This window comes from Excalfactoria chinensis, chromosome 3 (assembly GCF_039878825.1).
Source record: "Excalfactoria chinensis isolate bCotChi1 chromosome 3, bCotChi1.hap2, whole genome shotgun sequence".
In the NCBI taxonomy this organism is placed as follows: Eukaryota; Metazoa; Chordata; class Aves; order Galliformes; family Phasianidae; genus Excalfactoria; species Excalfactoria chinensis.
In genome coordinates, this window is record NC_092827.1 from 77,266,040 (window position 1) to 77,286,629 (window position 20,590).

General features: G+C 35.4%; 1 protein-coding gene across 1 annotated transcript in view; it reads right to left on the minus strand.

The window, feature by feature from the left end:
- The window catches only part of BTBD9 (BTB domain containing 9), a 101,468-nt gene that overhangs the window by 24,765 nt on the left and 56,113 nt on the right, over nucleotides 1-20,590 (minus strand). Inside the window, exons 8-9 of the mRNA XM_072331403.1 lie at nucleotides 14,357-14,466; nucleotides 6,337-6,526 (exon numbers count right to left, since the gene is read on the minus strand). Of these exons, the coding sequence (XP_072187504.1) occupies nucleotides 6,337-6,526; nucleotides 14,357-14,466 (300 nt within the window). The remainder of the gene's footprint in view (nucleotides 1-6,336; nucleotides 6,527-14,356; nucleotides 14,467-20,590) is intronic.

Sequence of the window (20,590 nt, forward strand, 5' to 3'; positions counted from 1 at the left end):
TTTTCAATAGGACCCTTTTCATCATGGAGGCTCAGTCCCGTTTCTTTGATCGATGTTTTCAAAGAGTTTGAGTATCAGAAGCATGCTAGTGACTGTAATTACAATTAACAATACTGTAATCAAAACTGGCCTAGCTTTAGAGTAAAAGGCTAATGGGAAATATGTATTACATGTACTCCTTTTAAGAACGCATATAATTGCTCTTTTCCAAAACAACTCAGCCCAAGTTAAAAAGCTTGACTAAGCATATGCCTTGAGATTATTACAAAACAAACAAGAAGTGAATGAAAAGTGGGAAGAATCTTTCCCAAAGTAACTCAGCATGTAAAGCTAAATGTAGCTTTTTCTCTCTTTGGGACTTGTGAAAGAAAAAAATAATAATTCTTACTTCACCTCCCTGCAGTATCTTTTGTAAGAAAGAGACAGGAAGAAGACTTTACCATACAATCTAGTTCAAATTTCTTCTGCATGAAATGCCTTTCTCAATAAGCAGAAAAGAAGTTTGAGTTTGATAAAATGAATATTCACCAGTGCACACTGGGCACAAAGATCACTTTCTATGCCAGGTACAATAATTTTTCAAACACATCCCAGGCAAGTTACCAGGTTAAACTTTTGCAGAGAAACTGTGTTTTGCTATGATGGATATTAATTCACTTCAATGAAAATGTCAGAACTTACACTGGAAAGTCAAAAGTCAAAATCTTACACTCTAAGGCAAAATTCCCTGTGACCCCAGAACTCCCTGTATAAGAATAAAAAGTTAAATTAGCTCTTGTTGGCAACTTTGCCCTCAAGATAAAGAAGGAAAAGCTGAACAAAGCTTTATCCAACTAATTCCCTGCAAGATCATGAGATTTAAACATATGGCTAATACACCACTTCTTTGGGCATTTAAGTGCAAGCCTTTTAAACATTTAATGTGATACTATTTTTTTTTTTTTTCCATCACATACTGAAGATCCTCATAACAGTTTTCAAATATAAATAAAATTTCATGTTATAAGTATGGGAAACTGTCTGCTACATCAAAGGAGGCTGTCATACTTTCTCAGCAGTATTTCCCTGAATGTCATGTGTTCCCCTGTGATTGACTGCTCTGTGCTTGTATGAGTATTCTGTGTTGTCTTTCCTTGCTTTTTACTATCAGAATCCCCCAAAAGTCTGTCACTGTTTAGTTCAGGCTGCTATATAGCTATTTAAACAGAAGTTGATAGCAGAATACCAAACAACAATTGTGAAACTTACAGAATGACATTCACTTCCTAAATACTATCAAGTCAGTATTTATCAAACACAGCATACATATTTCATAGTATTATGCTCATAAACTATTTACATGCTTACTGAATTCCAAAAGACAGCAGAAAACTAAAACACGAGGTAATGACATTTGTTCAAAAATGGGGAAAAAGAAAAGTAAGCTCACAAATGAGTTTTGTTTTTTTTTTACAAAATTATGATCACATTTTTGTCTCTGGTTGCCTAAAATCCCCTTAATTTTCTGCAGCAGAAAGTTAATCATTTTCATTCAGGATACTCCAAAGGAGTAAAACTCTTACATACTTTCCATGTGCTTATGTGATCGTTTATTCTGAGTCATGATCTCACTCTCAGTTCAGGCAAGAATAGAAAATCATCAGTAAAGAAAGAAAAAACTTCACAAGGAGAAAGTGGTACTGAATATTAGAAAGCGTAAGAGCTGTACAGGGTGATGATATAAGCAAACAAAATCACATTAAAGCTTCCTGATATCATTTATTAATTTAAGAATTAATCTGAATATGAAAAAAAGAGTTAGCCATAAAGTCTGCATATTAATAATAAAGTATTCAAAGAGATTAAACAGGGATAAATGTTTAATCTACTTTTACAGAGATGCAATGCATCTGTGTTTACTTTAATCTGAAAACCACTATGGTACAGAGGAATTCTGTCTCCTTCTGCTACATTATTATAGCAAATCCTGTTCTTCATTCTATCCTGGAAATTCATAGAAAAAATATAAAGTTAAAAATATAAAGTTATCAGCCAAAATTGTGGCGTAATAACGTTACTTTTCAGTACAAGATAAATGTAGGGGGAGTTAAAACTACTGTGATATGGCAACCATTTCAACATTAAAGTTTGAGCCATTTAGAAGTTAAATAAAAGACAGTCATATCACGTTTATTATGTTAAACATGTCAATTGCTGCTTTTCTGCATCAAGTTACATCTAATATTTTTTTCTGTCATTGATAAGTGCTTTTTCAGAGAGGAAAAGCAGAGAGGTTATTTTCTGCCCAGACAAGCAACAGTATAGAAATAAACATCAGAGGTATGTATTTTTTTCTGTTGACTGTTTCAAGTATCTCATAAGCCATTGAAGGAGGAGTTATACAGTCATTATACTAAGTCATGGTTTTTTTAAAATTAACTCTATAATCTAAAGACATTACTCATTTATAGTTACTTTTAAACAGAAGCTTTTCCAGCTCTTTTCTAGTAGGATTTTCTACTGACCACTGACTAAAGGGTTGTAAATAGGATCCTGTTAACCTAATCATGGTACCAGGGAAGGTTATGGAGCAGATCATCTTGAAGGAGACCACATGGCATGTGCAGGACATCCAAGGGATCAGGCCCAGTCAGCATGGGTTCATGAATGGCAGGTCCTGCTTGACCAATCTGATCTCCCATGATTGAATGACCCACATGGGGGGTGAGGGAAAGACCGTTGGTGTGGTTTTCCTAGATTTCAGCAAAGCCTTTGATGCTGTCTCCCACAGTATTCTGGAGAAGCTGTCAGCTCGTGGCTTGGACAGGTATGCTCTTTGCTGTGTAAAGGACTGGCTGCAGGGCATGCCCAGAACGTGGTGGTGAATGAAGTGAAATCCAGCTGCGGACCGGTTCCCCAGGGGAACCACCTGAGGTCTTTCCTGTTTTTTCCATCTTTACTAATGACCTGGACAAAGGGATTGAGTGCATCTTCACTAAGTATGCAGATGACAGCAAAATGGGAGGAAGCATTGATCTGTCTGGGGGTAGAAAAGAAGTTCCAAGTGGCCTAAAGCCATGAGAAAACAGGAGCCACATTAAAGGGAAAAAATGTGCAGTGAGGATAATTAAATATTGGAATAAGCTACCCAGATAAGTTGCGGATTTCCTTTCTTGAAGGTTTTCAAGACCAGTTTGCATAAAGCCTCGAATAAGATAGTCTTAGTTCCTTCCTGGTAATGCTATTTTGTTGAAAAGGCTGGACCAGATTTTCACATTCTCAAGTCCCTTCCAACATGAATGATTCAAAGATACTAAAATAAATTGACAGATCTTGCAGAAAACATGCAGATAACATGTACTCCAGAATCAGTTAGCTCTCTGTACATTTCTAACACATATTTGAGTACCAACACTCCTGCTTTTCTCAATACTCAGAATTTAGTTGCCATGGTAACACATTTTGACTCTGAGGCTCTCTTCAGTGGAATTCTGATTTCTAGAAACAAGAAGCATCTATTTTTATTTATATACATACGTACATATTTATTCATTTATTTTTTTTTAAGAAAAAGTTTATATATTTAGTATCTATCTCTGATACAAGCACATTCAATGGCATGCTGATGTCTCCAAATGTAAAACATGTAGACTTTAATTTCTAATTCTTCTTTTAAAATCTAAACCCAATGACACAGTTTCTGGGGGCAGAACAATTCACAACATTCTGTAGTGTGGCTAGCCTAATGGAAACATTATCCTGATGGAAGAATGAGATCAAGTTATTTTTCAAGTAAGCGTAACAGGAAAACAGGCAATTAATATAATTCAATCAGTTCTGGAAGACCTGCTAAAGAAAAAAACAATCAACCAAAAAAAAAACAAACAAAAAAAACCAACAACAAAAAAAAAAACCCTTCCACTTTGATTAAGATGAAATAGTAAGACTTTCTGCTTTCTATCTGTATGTTACTTGACCTTTGTTCCAGCCATACATTTCCAAGTGTCAGAGATCTTTGTCACTGTCTTCCACATTGCAGAGTAGAAGACATGTTACAGACTCATGCCAAAGAAGCAGCTGCTATGTAGTGAAACCTCCTGTCTCCACCCAAAGGGGCATCCTTCCCTCATCTGCCTATGATCTGACAGAGACATTAGCCTAAAACACTTGTTTTTTCTAGGCAGAACTTGAAAATGAAAGGATGACATAGTGCTAGCATCTCTCTCTCTAGGCAAGGCATGTCATCTTATCTCTCAGATCCTGATGATGATGATACCTATTACTGTCATTTTTTTCAGGAAAGCTGTACATCTTGTTTGTATCGTATATGCAGGAAAAGCAACCAGGAAAAGATGAGACTCTGACCTCGTATATTTACAGTGCAATAGCAAATAAACAATTAAATGCTTACTCACTTAGAAATATCTAATAAAAATGATTATTTTGCTCTACATACTTTCCAATTGTGCAATTATTTCTTGACCACCAAAAATCTAGTTCATCTAATACTTCATTAAATATTAAGTTTTATTAAAAACAACAACAAAAAAAACCAAACCAAGCAAACAAAAAAACCCACAACTCCTGCTCAAGAAGAATAAATGCTAGCATTAAATTTAATATAGGAAAGCAAAACTATTGCATTAACTTGTAGTGACAGTATGATTCACTCATTGAAAGACAGCAGAAAATTCTAAGTCTGGGAGACAGAGGAACTATGAACTGTATACAATATATTTCAGTTAATATATTCTTCTCTTATTCCTTCACATGTGCAAGTCTCTGCTGCTACTTAAAGCTCAAAGTGGCATGAAAATGTTGTAATTACATTTTCAATTACTTCTTTTAAGAAATGCAAGTACTGTATCTTTTTAGTTTTCTTCTTGAGATGTAATACTTAATTTAACAATAAAAACATCAAACTCAAAAGCATAAAGTATTCACTGTGGAAAACTGCCAACTACACTTCTTATTCAACTTCTTGCACATGATGAGAACAACTCTGGACTCACAGTATGCATAACTTGTATAATCAGTACATTTGGATGGAGTCTAGATTTCTGACTTTAAACTTTCATGTTTATAATCACCACAGCAATGCTACAAGCTGAAAACAAAACACATAGCTTTGGAAGAAAGGAACCATTTATTTTCATGACTTAGGGATACTGGAATTTTGTACTTTTTTTCCCCCTCTGAATTCATTTAGAAAGTCTGCTTTTGAGAAATATGAATGTACAGTGAGTAGACAGAGAAGTGAATCCAAGAAACTAACGACACAGCCTCAAGCATTTTCTTACACCTCCCTGTTCTCCTTCAGCCTAAACAGTTTTAAACTACCTTTTTTCCATTGCTGGGAAACAAAAACTGGCAATTACGAAATGTCACATCTCACTAATCAACTACTCCAAAGAGACAACTTTGATAGGCAGATGGCACAGATCCTAGCAGTATATACCTATATTTGGCCTCTGCTGCTAACAAGGACCTAGCCTGCAGTTTCTACATTCACACACTAGGACTTGAGCTTCAGAAAGCTCTTTCTTTTTTTTCATTATCACAGAGAATTAAATTAAGTTCCTGACATCACACTTCAAATTTACAGAGAACAAACAGGTATCAGGACAAGGTTCTGAACGCCTGATTTTGCTAAATACAATCATTTACATTCTGAATCTGAAGTTGGAAAGACTATTTTCTTCTTCACCTGTCCTGCTCTCCAACCTACTTCCAAAGCACAAAAGAAAACTGAAAAAGTGCAAAAAGCTTTTACATTACCCAAAAGCTGGTTCATCATATCCACAAACATTCCCGCCATGAGAACAGACAAAAATATTTAAATCCAGATCTAAATAATTAATCCAACACTGTAAAGCAATATTCAGTTTTCTGTGCCCTTATTATGCACTCCATATTCATGTTAAGAGCTTGTATTAATTGTATAGTGAAAAGGAAACCTAGCTGACTCTGATATGATGTCTCTCCTCAATGAGTGTTTCCGCTTTCACAATGAGATGCATATGAAGAACGGCACAAACTGTGATCGCAAGCAAGGCTGCAATTGCATTTCTATTCTACTACAAATACACATCTTTAATCTTACAATTTGACTATTACTATTATTATGCCTCTGAAAAGTAATATTTTCTGGAATTGAACTGTTGTATCTTGACATACAATTCATGTATTTAATTTTTAACATACCCATTGTACTGAAATAAAAATGTCAAAGGACAATTACTAAACTAGACACCTCACTACCATAATTGCCAAACATCCTGTATTCTAAAGAAAATAACTGCATTCAGAAAAGGTCTCACTGTTGCCTTTAATTTAGAGAAAAGTAAACCCTCTTACCGTATGGATCCAATCATGTAGGGCTGTGCTAGTTGTACTACAATAGCTCCACTCCCAAGCTGATGGCATGTGTACCCAGAATCCCAGTCATAGTTTTTTGTGTCTCCATTCAACAAGGCATTGCGACTCCTACTGACACCCTCAATCACACTGGCACAATCTGCAATTGTTGCAACGTTTTCAGCAGGAACTGCAAATCAAAACACAAGGAAGATACACACAGTAATACAGTCAGAAAACAATTCAGACTGTAATGGTATTCATTCCCAGCAAAAAAATGGGGGAAAAAAAAACACCAAAAACCAAACTATCAAAGTATGTCTAATACAAGGAAACATTAATTCTTGTTTAATATAAACTATGAAACTCTGCTATACAAGTGCTTCAACACTTATTTTTGGAATTACATATTTACCTAATTACCTTTGTTTACATTTAAACCAATGCAGAACTTTGCCTGTATTACAGAGAGACTCCCAAGCTTTTTGACTCTCATCATTCAGTAAGTTGATGAAAGGATATTAAAAAGCTATTTAAGATGCCCTATTCATACAAGACATCTACATCTCACTCCTTTTCTTTTTCAACACTCTGGAAAAAAAATCAGATTAACAAGGTTGCAAAATGATGTTCTCTGAACATGATAAAATCAAGGTTATCTGTTTATTCTTTTTACGTGCTAAGTAACGCTGCAAACACCACTTTAGCTAAATGATAATAAGTATTCTTTGGAAAAAAAGCTAAGACTGTCAGCTTCTGATGAAGAATGACCAATATGTGTGTGGTAACAAGATAAACAAGAGTGGAAGAAATAACATGAAATTATTACAGTCATATGAAGGACAATGATCAATTCAACAGAACTTCCAAAACCACAACATCTCATGCCAAACAAATCAGAAAATCAGAAAATGCACAAATAAGCCAAAAGATGAAATGTACAGAAAACTTTGAAACACTGACAAATAAAATCCAAGATTATTTGAATTTTCACACAGGGAAACAAGTAATGTGTAGTACAAATGAAGATGGATTTATGCAACATCTTAAATCCATTTCAGAGTGGAAACTTAATAACAGACAGTGATTTTCTCTAAAATATATATTAAAACTACTACATCATCTCAAAATAACTGAAATACTACTATATGAAATCTCAGAACAAATTTTAATGTCTCCAGTAGCCAAAAAAGAGCTAATTTTCTCATAGAAGCTAGGATTCCAGTACTTAAGGGGGGCATACAGAGAAGATGGAGAAGGGCTTTTCATAAGGATATGTAATGATGACAGTGCAAGTGGCTTTCAACTGAAAAAGGGCAGATTTAGATTAGATGTTTGGAAGAAATTCTTCACTGTGAGAGTGATGAGGCCCAAGAACAGGTTGCCCATAGAAGTTGGGAACACTCCCTCCCTGGAGATGTTCAAAGCCTGGTTGGATGGGGCTTTGGGCAATCTGGTCTAGTGCAAAGTCCCTCGCCCACCATAGGGAACTAGATGAACCTTAATGTCCTTTCCAATCCGAACCATTCTGTGATCACATGATTCTGTGCTTTAAGTGTGCTAGTGGTGCTGGGAACAGAATCTTAAATGGTTAAAAAAAAAAGTGTAAGCTTATTGCCAACTAATAATTCAAGGTAATCAAAAAACAACAGTTTCCCCCAAATCTACTGCACTATCAAATTTGATAACATCACTGTGTGCTCGTCAAAAACTAGTAAAACCACTGCATTTTTATTCTAGAAATGTCTTGATTTGGTATTATTAAACAGAGACATTCAGAAATTCTCAGATTCCTATGGGGAAGAAAGAAGCAGACATGATGTGTACTTCAGTAGAAATTATCTGAATAAAGCAAAGATCAACAATGCAAACTATGTCCACAGGCATTGAAACAGAATGTGCCTTGGTTTTCTTTTCTTCCCCTCTTCCCTGGCAATAAGAGGACTTTTACTCAAAAAGTAGGTAGATAATTAGTTTCCAAATAATTACTTAATATAACTTACTCAACCCATTTATATCGGCATTAAAGCATCTTCTATACAGTGCTGCTTTTTGTAGGAAACAGAAGCTACTAGGTTAAAAAAAACATGTACAAGATAAAATGTCAAAATGAATTTTCATGCCAACGCTCTATGGAATATTCCAGATACTCTATGAGTTATCTAAGTCATTAACTGTACACAATACAACTCAGTTCATAAAGTATTTTACCCGCATGCCTCTAAGCTTCACCCTGCTCCTTTTCACATTTATATTTCTGTACTTATCCGCAGATGGACAAGATGTTACCTCTATTAGTCTAACTCCTTAGCAGCCATATAGCAACTGTCTTAGTGTACATTTGAAAGTTCAGTCTTTTTCTCTGCAATGGTTAATTAGAATGTGATTCTAACTAATTGTAGCATGCAGAAGGTGTTATACTGCTTCTTCTCTCTAGGGGACTCTGCCACTCCCTATTTTGAATGTTTATTATCTTCTTTTATATCTGTTTGATACATTTATTAAAAACACCATCTGGTGGGGACTCTGATCTGTGCTGTATTTTCAGTACTTCTGGTTTTCTTCCTTTCTCCCATTAGGATTTCTGTTTAAATTTGGGTCACTTGTTTACTACAATGTACTGCCAAAAACAACAGTCTTGTTTCTATTTTCTTTTTTCTTTTTCTTTTTTTTTAATTCACCAAGCATCCAGCTATTACAATAACCAACTTTGTTAAAGAAAACAAAAGATTACAAATACGGATTTTTTTTTCCCCACTGTTTATACTCTCACAAATTGAATTTGCTTTTAGGGAATGAAAAAGATGTTTGCTAGCAAAGCATACACACTCTGTAAGCAAACAACAGAAGAAGGTGATTGAAGTTACAGTACAGCAGCATCAAAACAGTTATTAAAACTTACTTTGTTCCCTGGTCTTAAGCTGCAGAATGGAGCAATGAACTCCTCGGCAGTATATTTACCTATAGTAATATTATCTTAAGAAAGGACTCGGATGCATTTTCATCTGTTCCCATGGTATAAGTGCTTCCAAAAAATCTGATAAATAATCTGATTAATAAAGTACTGTTATCGTCTACTAAATTGTAAACACCAACCTATGCCATAGATATTGCAATTGCTGAAAGAGACACAGTAATGCATACTATAGGCACTACATCGGAATGTGAAGGCTTTGGAAGGAATTACAGTTTCAACAGATTGTAAAAGGAAATCCCACTAATAATGTTTTTCAATGCGCAATTGTCAGTTTGGATTAAAACAACTACATAGAAGACTGATTTTTCAGGTGCTGAGGCTTGTGATTTCTGATTCCCAAAAGCATATCAAAATCATACAAGCCATTAGAATTGGGCATACTTTTACACAGTTGGCAACTAATTATCTACCTAAAGAACTGCTTCACTGAACACTGAAGGTTGTCTGAAGAAGGCAATGACAACAGTCACTTCAGAAAAGCCCTAGGAAGTAAGCCTTTGTTGTAGCACTGGAAACAGGAAGAAATAAAAAGTCACTGGAACCGTATGAGCAAATCTTTATCGAAGACTGGGTAGCAGCTACTAACCTGACCACATGACTGTCCTTTTCTGCTGTAAGAGGGAAAAAAAAAAGGGTTTCCTGCAGTATTTAGATGGTCTTAAAATTTTAATAAGTTCCTAGGGCTATGCTTGCAGAAACGGTGACTTAACGCTGCTGGAGAAACTTGCATGGCTTTAAAGAACACTACCCTTTAAAAAGAGAAGATATAAAATGAAATACCTCTGCATGTAATTAACATTAAAGTAGAGATGAAAACAGCACCTCTTGTGGCTTCCTTGGAGAGAGTCAGCAGTATGAATGCTGAACCACATACTAGGAGACCAATACAACTGCTTTCTCTCAGTTACACATTTAAATGTGACTTTGTTGTTGTTGTTTTTTGTTTGCTTTTCTTTTTTAATGACTGCCAGTGAGTAAAAAATGAATGATAATTACTTTGTTTTTTTCCTTTACAGCAAATACTCTTAAGGTTCACAATGATTCATAAGTATTGAACAGCATTCCCCAGAGGGTAAACAAGGACATTCCCATGTTTCATATCTATCTCTTGCTCTTTGGTCATTATTCATTGTTCCCCATTTCATATGTAATGCACCAGTTTAAAGACAGTCTGATAGACTGAGATAGATCACAGATAAACTTCATGTTCAAGCCTTCCATGCTGCACTCCCTACGACCTTGACCAAGCTCAAAGTAGGACGGTGGGCTAGGCAAACCTGTGTGCTACACAGTCCTTAATTGCACCTCAGCAGGGAGCACTGATTAAAGGTTTTTTAACCATGGGACTAAAAGAAATTACCATTTTTCTCCCTTTGCAGCAGATAAAAGGAATCAGTTCCCATACATTCAGGGGAAAATGAAATAAAAAACCAAGAGGCATTATGTACGAGACGCCCCTTACCCATTACTGTAGCCTGTTGCCATTGGGTAGGTTAGAAGCCATTACCAAGCATCACATCATGCAGGGTACTGCATCTGCATTCAAAGGAGTATGTCTCCTGCTTGTAAAAACTTTGATTTCTTTTGGATTTCAGATTAAATATTAATGACTAAAGACCACTCAAATTTCAGAAGCTCACACTCACTAAAAACAAACACTATGCTTTGGAGATTTAAAAAAATTTGCATCCCTGTTAAACAAAACAGTTAAGTCAATCTAGTGTGAATCTAATACGCAAGACCGCTAATGTGCATACACATTTGGAGATAATATGCCAAAAGGAAAATTACATTTCAACTCTAACATCTGCATTAGGGAATAATTTCGTATGATTGAATTAATTTCTGTCACTTACCTCATTTAACAAGACAACAAAGTGTATATCAACACTAGAACACAAAGATGGTGCTAGAAAAAGCATTTCCTGCTACTTTTACCTCAAAACTGCAAGTTAATTGTCAATGGGTTGTGTCAGTACCACACCCAGCACTGTGTACTAGAACTGTATAAATCATCTTGCATATGAACATTTAAATGTAATGTGTTGAGTTAATCATTCGTGATGAAATCTTGGTATGTAAAAACACAGCCATATAAAACTGCTATTATCATGACATTTCATTTTTATTATTTGTTTACCAGTCTTCTAATCTTCACTTTAGAGTGACAGCCATTAAACTGATATTACATATCAGTAATAATATGATAAATTACCCAATTTTTACATAAAGCTTTCTGACCAAGTTGAATAGGTTTAATGAAAATTCAATAATTACTTCTAAATCTATAGGATCCCTAAGCAAAAACCTCAGTGGTCTTAATACTCTAGAATGAGATCTGAAATGAGAACGTCCTTGAATAGTATCTTCAGTGTCATTTGGTAGAAGTTAGGGTCACAAAGGCTTTCAGAAATTACCATATGACTTTCAAGGAATGAGTAACATTTCCTTTTCTTAATTTATATAGGTTCTAGAAAGAGCAGTTATGGTATTAAATAAGGTTGGGATACATTTAATCCTATGCTACATAAACAATGGAGTCAACAACTTGACCACTTTTTCAAGGGTTAAGAATGAAGTTTCTATGCTCACTGAAACTTAGAAGCAATCTATTCTGACTATTGCACTTTCGTACATTTCCTGGAGCCTTCCCAACTGCTTTCAATTCACTTCAACCTATCCAGTCACTGGAAAAATAGAAGTCACAGCATTATGAATCCCATTAGAGCATTAAGACACATCTTTGCCAGCTATGCTATTGGTAGTTACACAAGTTGTTTTTTTTTTTATGGAACTGGGACAGACTGCTTGATACAGCAAGTCAGATAACACACTGCCTGAATGGTAACCATTACAAGTATGTAAAACCAAGCACTAAATGGATAAAAGGTCATTTTGCTGGATCAAAGCTGTTGAGAGTATTTTTAAAGAGGAAAAAGATATAATTTCTGATGGAATGGCCATTGTGTCCCTGCACGAATTCACAAGTGGCCTGTCCACAAGTGATTCCAAAATCTTTCCATTTGTCCCTTTCTCACCATAAAATCTGCATACATTCAACTACCACTGCCTCATTTGCAGTCAGAAATTGTTCGACATATTCCCTTTTTCAATTAGCTACTCTGTGAATTCTTACTGCTTTAATTTTCTGAGAACTGCATTGACTACCATCCCTTCAATATGAAAAACCCTATGGACCTCTTTTTACTTTTTGTAAATTACATCAAATGACTTACAGGTACAACAACTGATTTATCCACACTGAATGACTGCATAGTTCCACTGTTCACAACTGGATTATTTAACAGTATGTAGACAAATCCCTATTTATTGTGACCAAAAATGGGTTTGGATGGAAGTGGTGGATCTACTTAGAATATTCTAGAGCAAAGCATGTATGCAAGGACCATTACAGTGTTCTTGTGGTATGTGCTGTGATCTCTCATGTGCTAAGCTGTGTAATTCAGTACACCTAGAGGCTCCATGAACTCTAGTGTCCATTCATGCAAGCATCCTGTTACCTCTTCCTACCTAAAGTGGTTGGCAAGACAAGCCCCATTACCTGTTTTCTAATATAAAAATGCAAGAAGTATGTCGTGATGTGATACAGAACTTCTCTTAAGATTGCAGTAGGTTTTTCATATCTCTACAAAGAAATGACCCTCACAGATTTTAACTATCAGGAGATGGTTTCAAAACTTGATAGCCCATGGGTGAACAGAACTATGACCACAGCATAGGTTTCACCAGCACCTACTGATAGCCTAACAGATTCTAAACAGCATATGCATCATCCCATGTAATTTCGCTGAATGTCAAATTTGTAATCCCATACTGGCTCAAGAAAAAGGTGTAAGTTAACAACTACACTTACAAACTCTACATTGCTGGCTGCTCAGAGCTCAGTGAGTTTTTCCCATTAAGTAGAGAACCTAGTATACCATATATTCATGTAGATTGTCCTTTTCATTGTCTACTTGGCTCAAATTTCCTCTTCACTGCTAACACTCACAAATGTGTAGCAATTTATTAGTCAACAATTTTCTCATTAATTCACTCTTTCAAATGTCATCAGAAGTACTTCACAATGCACTTTGTTACATACACACTGCATCTCTAGTTTTGCTTGCATTTTGGGAGGACAGCCTGCTCTGAACAAGGAATAGAATATCCATTGTTCAGTGACTTTGTAAGAATCTGCATTACCATTTGCAAGTGTCAGCACATTTTAATATCTGATAAAATCCGTAGTGAAAAAGAAAAGTAAAAATGATAAAAGTTCTCTGTAGTAGTAGGAAGCACAGAACTTATGTGAGTTTATAGGAAAGAAAGATCACTGATTGCCATAGCTGATGATAACCTATACCAAAACTTACTTTGACACAGTTTACTTACTTTGATTTCATTTAGCAAACCATGCCTGTATGGGACTTCTACCTTAAGTAATGCACTATTACACAGACATAATTAAGTTGGTATTAAATAATCTGTTTTGAGAACCAGAAGTAACAGAGCTCCATCAGTGTGGTGTTCTGGGAATAACAGTAGTCAATATAATGTTCTGCCCTGAACTCCTTGGGGGAAAAATCAACAGAGTTCACTTTCAGCAGCTGAAAGCAGGCTGCATAAGAAGCTGTAAGTGCCCAAATTCATCTTCACTGCAATAAATAGCTCTGGTTACTCCATCCCAGTTTGGAAATATAAGCAAACCTACCTGGAGGCAATAACAACCATACTGTCACATGGAAGGAAAAACTGAATTAGGAGCACAGAGAGAATGAATTACCAGTGGTTTTGTCAGCAGCAGTTAATTTAATTTGACCTTTCAATATTGCTGCAGCATTACTAATTGATCCATAGCACTGGAATTTCAAAGTAGCCATGAGGACTAGCCAACTAACTCTAAGCATACAGCACCATTTAACTCAAGTTAAGAGATTTCTGCGTGGAAAAGGAAGTACGCGAAGAATACAGTGATAGCCAGTCTTAAAAGGCAAGTTCACCCAACAGTTCATGTAAAATGGAAACCGTTGCATTTCTTACCTATCAGACCCTTCTCCAGAGCAAAGGTTTTGTTGGTAAACATGCATTCAAATGCCACAATATGGAAAACTTTGTTCACTGTGTTGTGGGTCCCAACAATGCGAATATACCTACGGAAGCAGAAAAAAGGATAAGAAGCACATGTTGATCATAATGAAATTCCAGGTACCAAAAAATAAATGTTTCAGTGGAACTCTATTGTGCCAAACTGTACATGTGGGATTCACTTGCACAGACTCAAGTAATTGCTAAAAATAATTTAAAAGGAATAAAAAAGAGAGAAATTTCACAGCAAAACACAATAGGGTGCCAAGAGAAGAAGAGCTGACAAATATATCAAAATCTTTCCAGAGTAATATGCCCAGAAAAACAGCAATAAACAGTTAGTGCAAATGTATACTCAAGGAGACTTTAAAGCATGGGGGTCCAACCTTTTGGTTTTCTGGACCACACCAAGTGAAGAGGAATTGTCGTGGTCCACAAGTAAAATATATAGTCTTTGTTGTTGATCTTTTATTAATCATAATACATATCTGAACAGAAAAATTTTGTGAAACAAAGCTAGCTCGGGGTTTCATTCCTGGTTGTGTAAGTTGTACATTTAGACTCTAATTCAAAATCAAATAGAGCTGCTCTTGAACATCATAACCTATTCACCTTGTATATTACCCTGGAGACTTCACATTCTATAAAGTCATTAATCTTGATTCAATCTGATTCCTTCATTTTCAGAACAGATCCAACAGTTCTTACCATAAATTTTTCATATAAATGGAATATTGTACTCTATTTCAATAAATATTGAACAAACAGCATAGAAAACTATATTGAACAAGTATCATCATCCCACAGAACGGGTTGCCTATAATGTAGGAAGCTTTGTGTTAAGTGAACTCATTTCAATTAAGAATCATCAGAATGTATGGATCTTTAGCAATATCATTTCTCTGCTGTATAATACAATCTTTTGCTTATGTAGTATAATTAAAGTTTCAGAGTAACGTCTGCCCACCAACAGAATAATTTTGGCTTGTGTTCATCATAACAAGTTTTAAAGAAATGCAGATTTCAGTCCTGCGAGAGTTACTGACTTCTGATCCTTTTAGATAATATAACGAGTTCATTAAAAAACAAAACTCATCCATTACATGTTTTTTTTCCATTTATAAAATGGATACACAACATGCTCAACGTTTCAATTAATTTAAAAAATGATTTATATTATAATTGCTTGAAACAAAACAGACAGGTATGTTATTCCCTATTCAACTTGTAGGTCAATTATCACAATTAAGAACGATGCTGAACTTAGCTTTTGCCATGTAATTACTACAAGTGCCTGCAAAGAACATGGCAGGAATGTTGATTCACAGTCAGGGAAACAGCAGGTCTTCCCCAGACATGTTCGTAGAAGCGAACCAGCTGCTGTTAGCTGATATATGAACTTTGTACTTTGCAATAAGATGGCAAAAATTGATACCAACCCCAGTTCTTCTTAATGCACTAAGGATATTTTGTAGTGCACAGAACCACCTAATTCACTGCAGTGTGAGAGACCCTATGTTTTCTACTCACAAAGCAAATGCGAAGAACACTAGACAATAGACTCAAAACTGAGCTGGCTCAGAAGCATGATGCTGATGAGAAACTGCAATGTTGTCCATGTCAAAATGAACAGCAAAGTTTTAATTCAAAGGATATAGATTCCAGAAATATAAAATGCGTATTACGTCTCATGATATGCTTGAAAATGTAGATTTTCCTAAGCACTTCTCTGACATAAGAAAATGCAACTAAAGCATGATTAAAAGTAAAAGCACCCTTCATGCAATCAGAGCATATGTACCATCTCAACATCTTGTTGGAGCAATTTATTAGATGAAATACAAGATTACAGGTAACAACATTAGTAAGTACAATTATTTAGCAAGTGCACATTTACAAATACTTAAAATGCATAGAATGTGAGCTAAGCGATGCTCACTTTTAAAGGACAGTTTCAATATCAGCAAAAAGTACATTGCCACCATCACCATCACAAGTACAAAAGGAGTTTGAAATACCTATTTTCCATTGAAGTGATGTGTAGGTTATGGAGTATGCACTAACCTTGAAAACAAAAGCTTCCATCTTTCCTTTTGTTAGCTATATTTCCACAATCTCCAAAGACTTCAACACTGACTTCTACTGCTTATTGCAAGCCTTAGAAATCATATGAATATTAGCTTTTATTCTCTTTATTTTTATGTTCACATTATTCATAAAGAGCTGAAGAAAAATATACAACGTGTTGAAAATGAAATTTCATGCTAATATGACACACGACATAGTTCCTTTACACTGAAGAAAACAAGGGTACCTCAGTTACCTTACATCCACACCCAGCATCATATTCTCCTACAGAGAAGTAGTGAAGTACTGCTAAACCTGGGTGTGGTTCTCCACAATAGGTTCAATCAAAAACAAGGAAACTCAGTTAAAATCATAGTTAAAACATCTCTCATAGAAAGTTAAGAATTCCCATACTGACAATAGCTTGATGAAATAAGGTGTTCACACATGATACACAACTTCAATCTGCACTGCAACCAAATGAAGAAATTCTCTATTTTAGTTGATGGTATCATGGTCAAAACTAGAGTTATATTGCATATCAAAAATTTTAATGAATAATGAACAGTAAACTTATTAGGGAGGAGGTAATTATAATTTATATTTGCGTATGTACTGATTTTGGCTGGGACAGAGTTAATTTTCTTTACACTAGCTCATATGGTGATACGTTTTGAATCCGTGACCTAAACAGAGCTGATAAGGCACTGATGTTTTTGATTAATGTTTGGAAAGAATGGATATCAATAGCACTGAAATGCTTTAGGAATTTCATCCACGTGTCAGACCTCTCCAGTCACTTAGTGTGACTAATATAGTTATGCTACACTTGGCCTTGAATTACCCATGACACCATGATACTAGAAAATCTGCGTTCTCAATATTTATTTTTACATTAATAAGGAAACTATTTTAATTAGTGAGAAACAGTATGCTCTGTTGGATTTTGGTAGAATCTTAAGCTATAAAAAATGGAATGAGTGACCTGAGTTGCTTAATCAGGCAGCCCTCACCCACCCCAGAGCAATTCTTCACCTTTACTTGAAACTATGACTCGGGTAGTTTGTTGCAACTACAAACACTCATATTTCTGAACAACTACATTATGTTTTACTTCTGTTCTTTTCATTTGTGCAGCTGACACATTTAATTCAGGCAACAGCTGCTGCTGAGCACACTACTGATTCAGCTATGGATACCCTGAGGGGACTTCCAAAACCAAAGCTCAGCTGCCTGCATCCTAGCAGTACTTGGGGCATGTGTGCCAAAGCATAAAAATAGGCACGCTCTAGGATCCCTTTTAAACCTTCATTCTAATAGCACCAGTAAGGTACAGACAAAGCCTGAAATATATCACACACAGATTCTAAACCCTTTAGAATACTAAACAGAAAACTAAGTAAATAGAGTTAAAGGAAATTAATGGTTACTTTGCACTGATATCCCACTCCTAGTTACTATCATGGCAACAGAGAACAGCAGTAGGGAACTAAATTAAATAATTAGACTCTATATGTACAAAACGAGCTCTTAAGAATTTGGCATTTTATTTTCATTTTTGGAACACTGTGTATGAGATACTAATGCTAACATTTCATATATACTTTAACTGCCTGGAAAACATTAATATTTGCATTCTAATCACTGCCTCGGTGATGTATGAGATGTTGCCCAGCACACAAGGGTGTTAGAAGACATTCTGTTTGTCTTCCAGTGGAAAAGGAAACAGTGCTATTCACAGCCATCTAAACATCATTTATTGACAACTCTGTAAAATCCACAATCCTTCAGACCCACACAGCTGAATCAACAGACTCCTGGCAGAAGGGATTAAAAAAAAAAATCTCTTGCCAGAATTAAATCATGTGAAAAAACAGCGTGCATAAATTAAAAACATAAAAATAAAGAACTAGGTCAGAACAAACGTGGAAAGCATTCCTGTTTTTTGATGAGTTTTCCTGCACTCTGACAAAAAAAGCCTATTTTGTACTAAAGGAAATCCCTGCTGCAAATACGCAAAGCTATGGAAAAGAATCAAATACTTAAGCAAAAGAATGTTGTCCGACTCTTGTGTACGTAATACCCACAAAGCCTGCACAGAAACAAACTTTCCTTCACAGTTGGTGTAAAACAAGCAGCAACACAGCAGTTAGCAAATTGCACCAAGAAATGTGTTTTCAAAAATGTTTATCTAGATATCCTACACCACAGATTTCAATGGAAAAAAATATTGCTATGCAATAACCATCCAGGATACGTAGCTGTGCACTACATATAAGCAGCACAACAACCTCAGCCAACATTTTTAGTCCGGGCACATTTAATCAACTTAACACTGCCATAATGACGTTCTGTTTTCCACGCGTAAAGAATGGTGGGCATGCAAAAGAGTACTTTTTTCATGACAAGTTTCTAGTTTTATTTTGAGCAAAATAAACCAAAGAAACCCTGGAATCTAAGATCACCCTGACTGAATCATCACACTGTGTGCATCTCTACCGACAATCCAATTCTGAGCACGTCTCTGCAGGGTTTGTTTCAGATCAGATCTCAACCCAAAATAGTTGTATTTCCCAGAACTTGCATTAATATGGACGTCTATAATTTCCCATGACCTCTCAGAAGACTTTCATTCATCACATAAATTTGAAGTCTGTTAGGAGAATATAATGAGATTTTGATGTTCTGTAACGAAGTCCTACCCCTGATTCAACTTTGCAGCCAAACTCAATGTCAACACCACCTTTGTTTATCTTTGTGCTACCTCTGTTGAATATGTTAAAAAGGACTCAAGGACTTAATTTAATGGAAAACATTAATTCTTTTTAATACAGAAGAAAGCATTAGTCTTCTGGAAGCCTGATTCTAAAACCATCTGCACATGGAATTTGGAGAAGAGATGTGGGAACCTATTCTGCATCACTTTCAGGCTGGTGTGACACAAAGCCAGATTCCATCCAAAAAAGCACAAAATGTTTAACAGGACTTGTTTCCTTAAAATCAGTTATACTAATATAGTTTTGTGGCTTTGGGCCAATGTAGCTTATGCTGTCTTATGCGGATATGTTGAAGCCTCTACTTTTTATACGTATTGAATGTAATGCAATAAAATTCAGGAAAGTTCTTTGTGTTGAAATCTGAGAAAGTTTTCCATTTTCCCCAAATTCTCATGTTTTATGAATTTAACATGTAATAATCACTACTTGTTCCAAGAGCACCTCAGCAACAGCTGTCTAGATTTTCACTGGAATCAGACTACATAGGATACGACAAAGAGAAATATTTGGAAAGTATTAGAGCAAAGTGATCTACAACTAAGCAGATAAAAAAAATGAGATCTCAACTTGCATTATGGTAACTCAACAAAGAAATGGTTGTGCTTTTGACCTGTGTTTACACAAGCAAGGAATTTAGGATTTATTCTACAAAACTGTAGTGAAGGTACATAAGGAAAACTATATTTACATCTGGCATCTCAATATCAAAAAGATGGTGGTAAAGAAGACTTTCAAAGGGAATGAAAATGTTTGTTTGTTTGTTTGTTTCTTTAAATAAATATGGCAATTACTGAAAACTCTTTTTATCTGAGGGTTGTTTGGATAAACAACTTGGATAAATAGAAGTACAGCAACTCCAAGTATTTGAGCACAAAAGCTAAAGAGAATAAGTGAAGACTTCCAGGACTCTCAAAGCAGGGGGAGGTGTCATAATTGTACTTGAAACTTAAAAAACAAAGCAAACCCAGAAATCAGTAAAATGTTTTGCCTACTGAGACATACAGCCAATGACAGAGGTGAGGAGATTCACCTATGTTAAAACTACACTGGAAATTGTAAACAAAGCTGTACCACAAACAGCTAAGTACAGGTAAGAAAAATGATTGGATACATCTTTTACATCATTATGTTTACTATTTTAAAATCATACCTAACAATACAACTCTTTGTACTTGGAGAATATCAGTTTGTAATTTGCTGCACAGTTTCAGAAAGCTGGAATGTGGAATAACTCCTTATTTTATGCTGAGTTTGCCTTACCTATTTTAAACATTCATCATAAAACATTTAGTACTAATAATCAGGTTGTTCAGATCTGAGGCACGTAAGCCTTCCTTAATTAGTT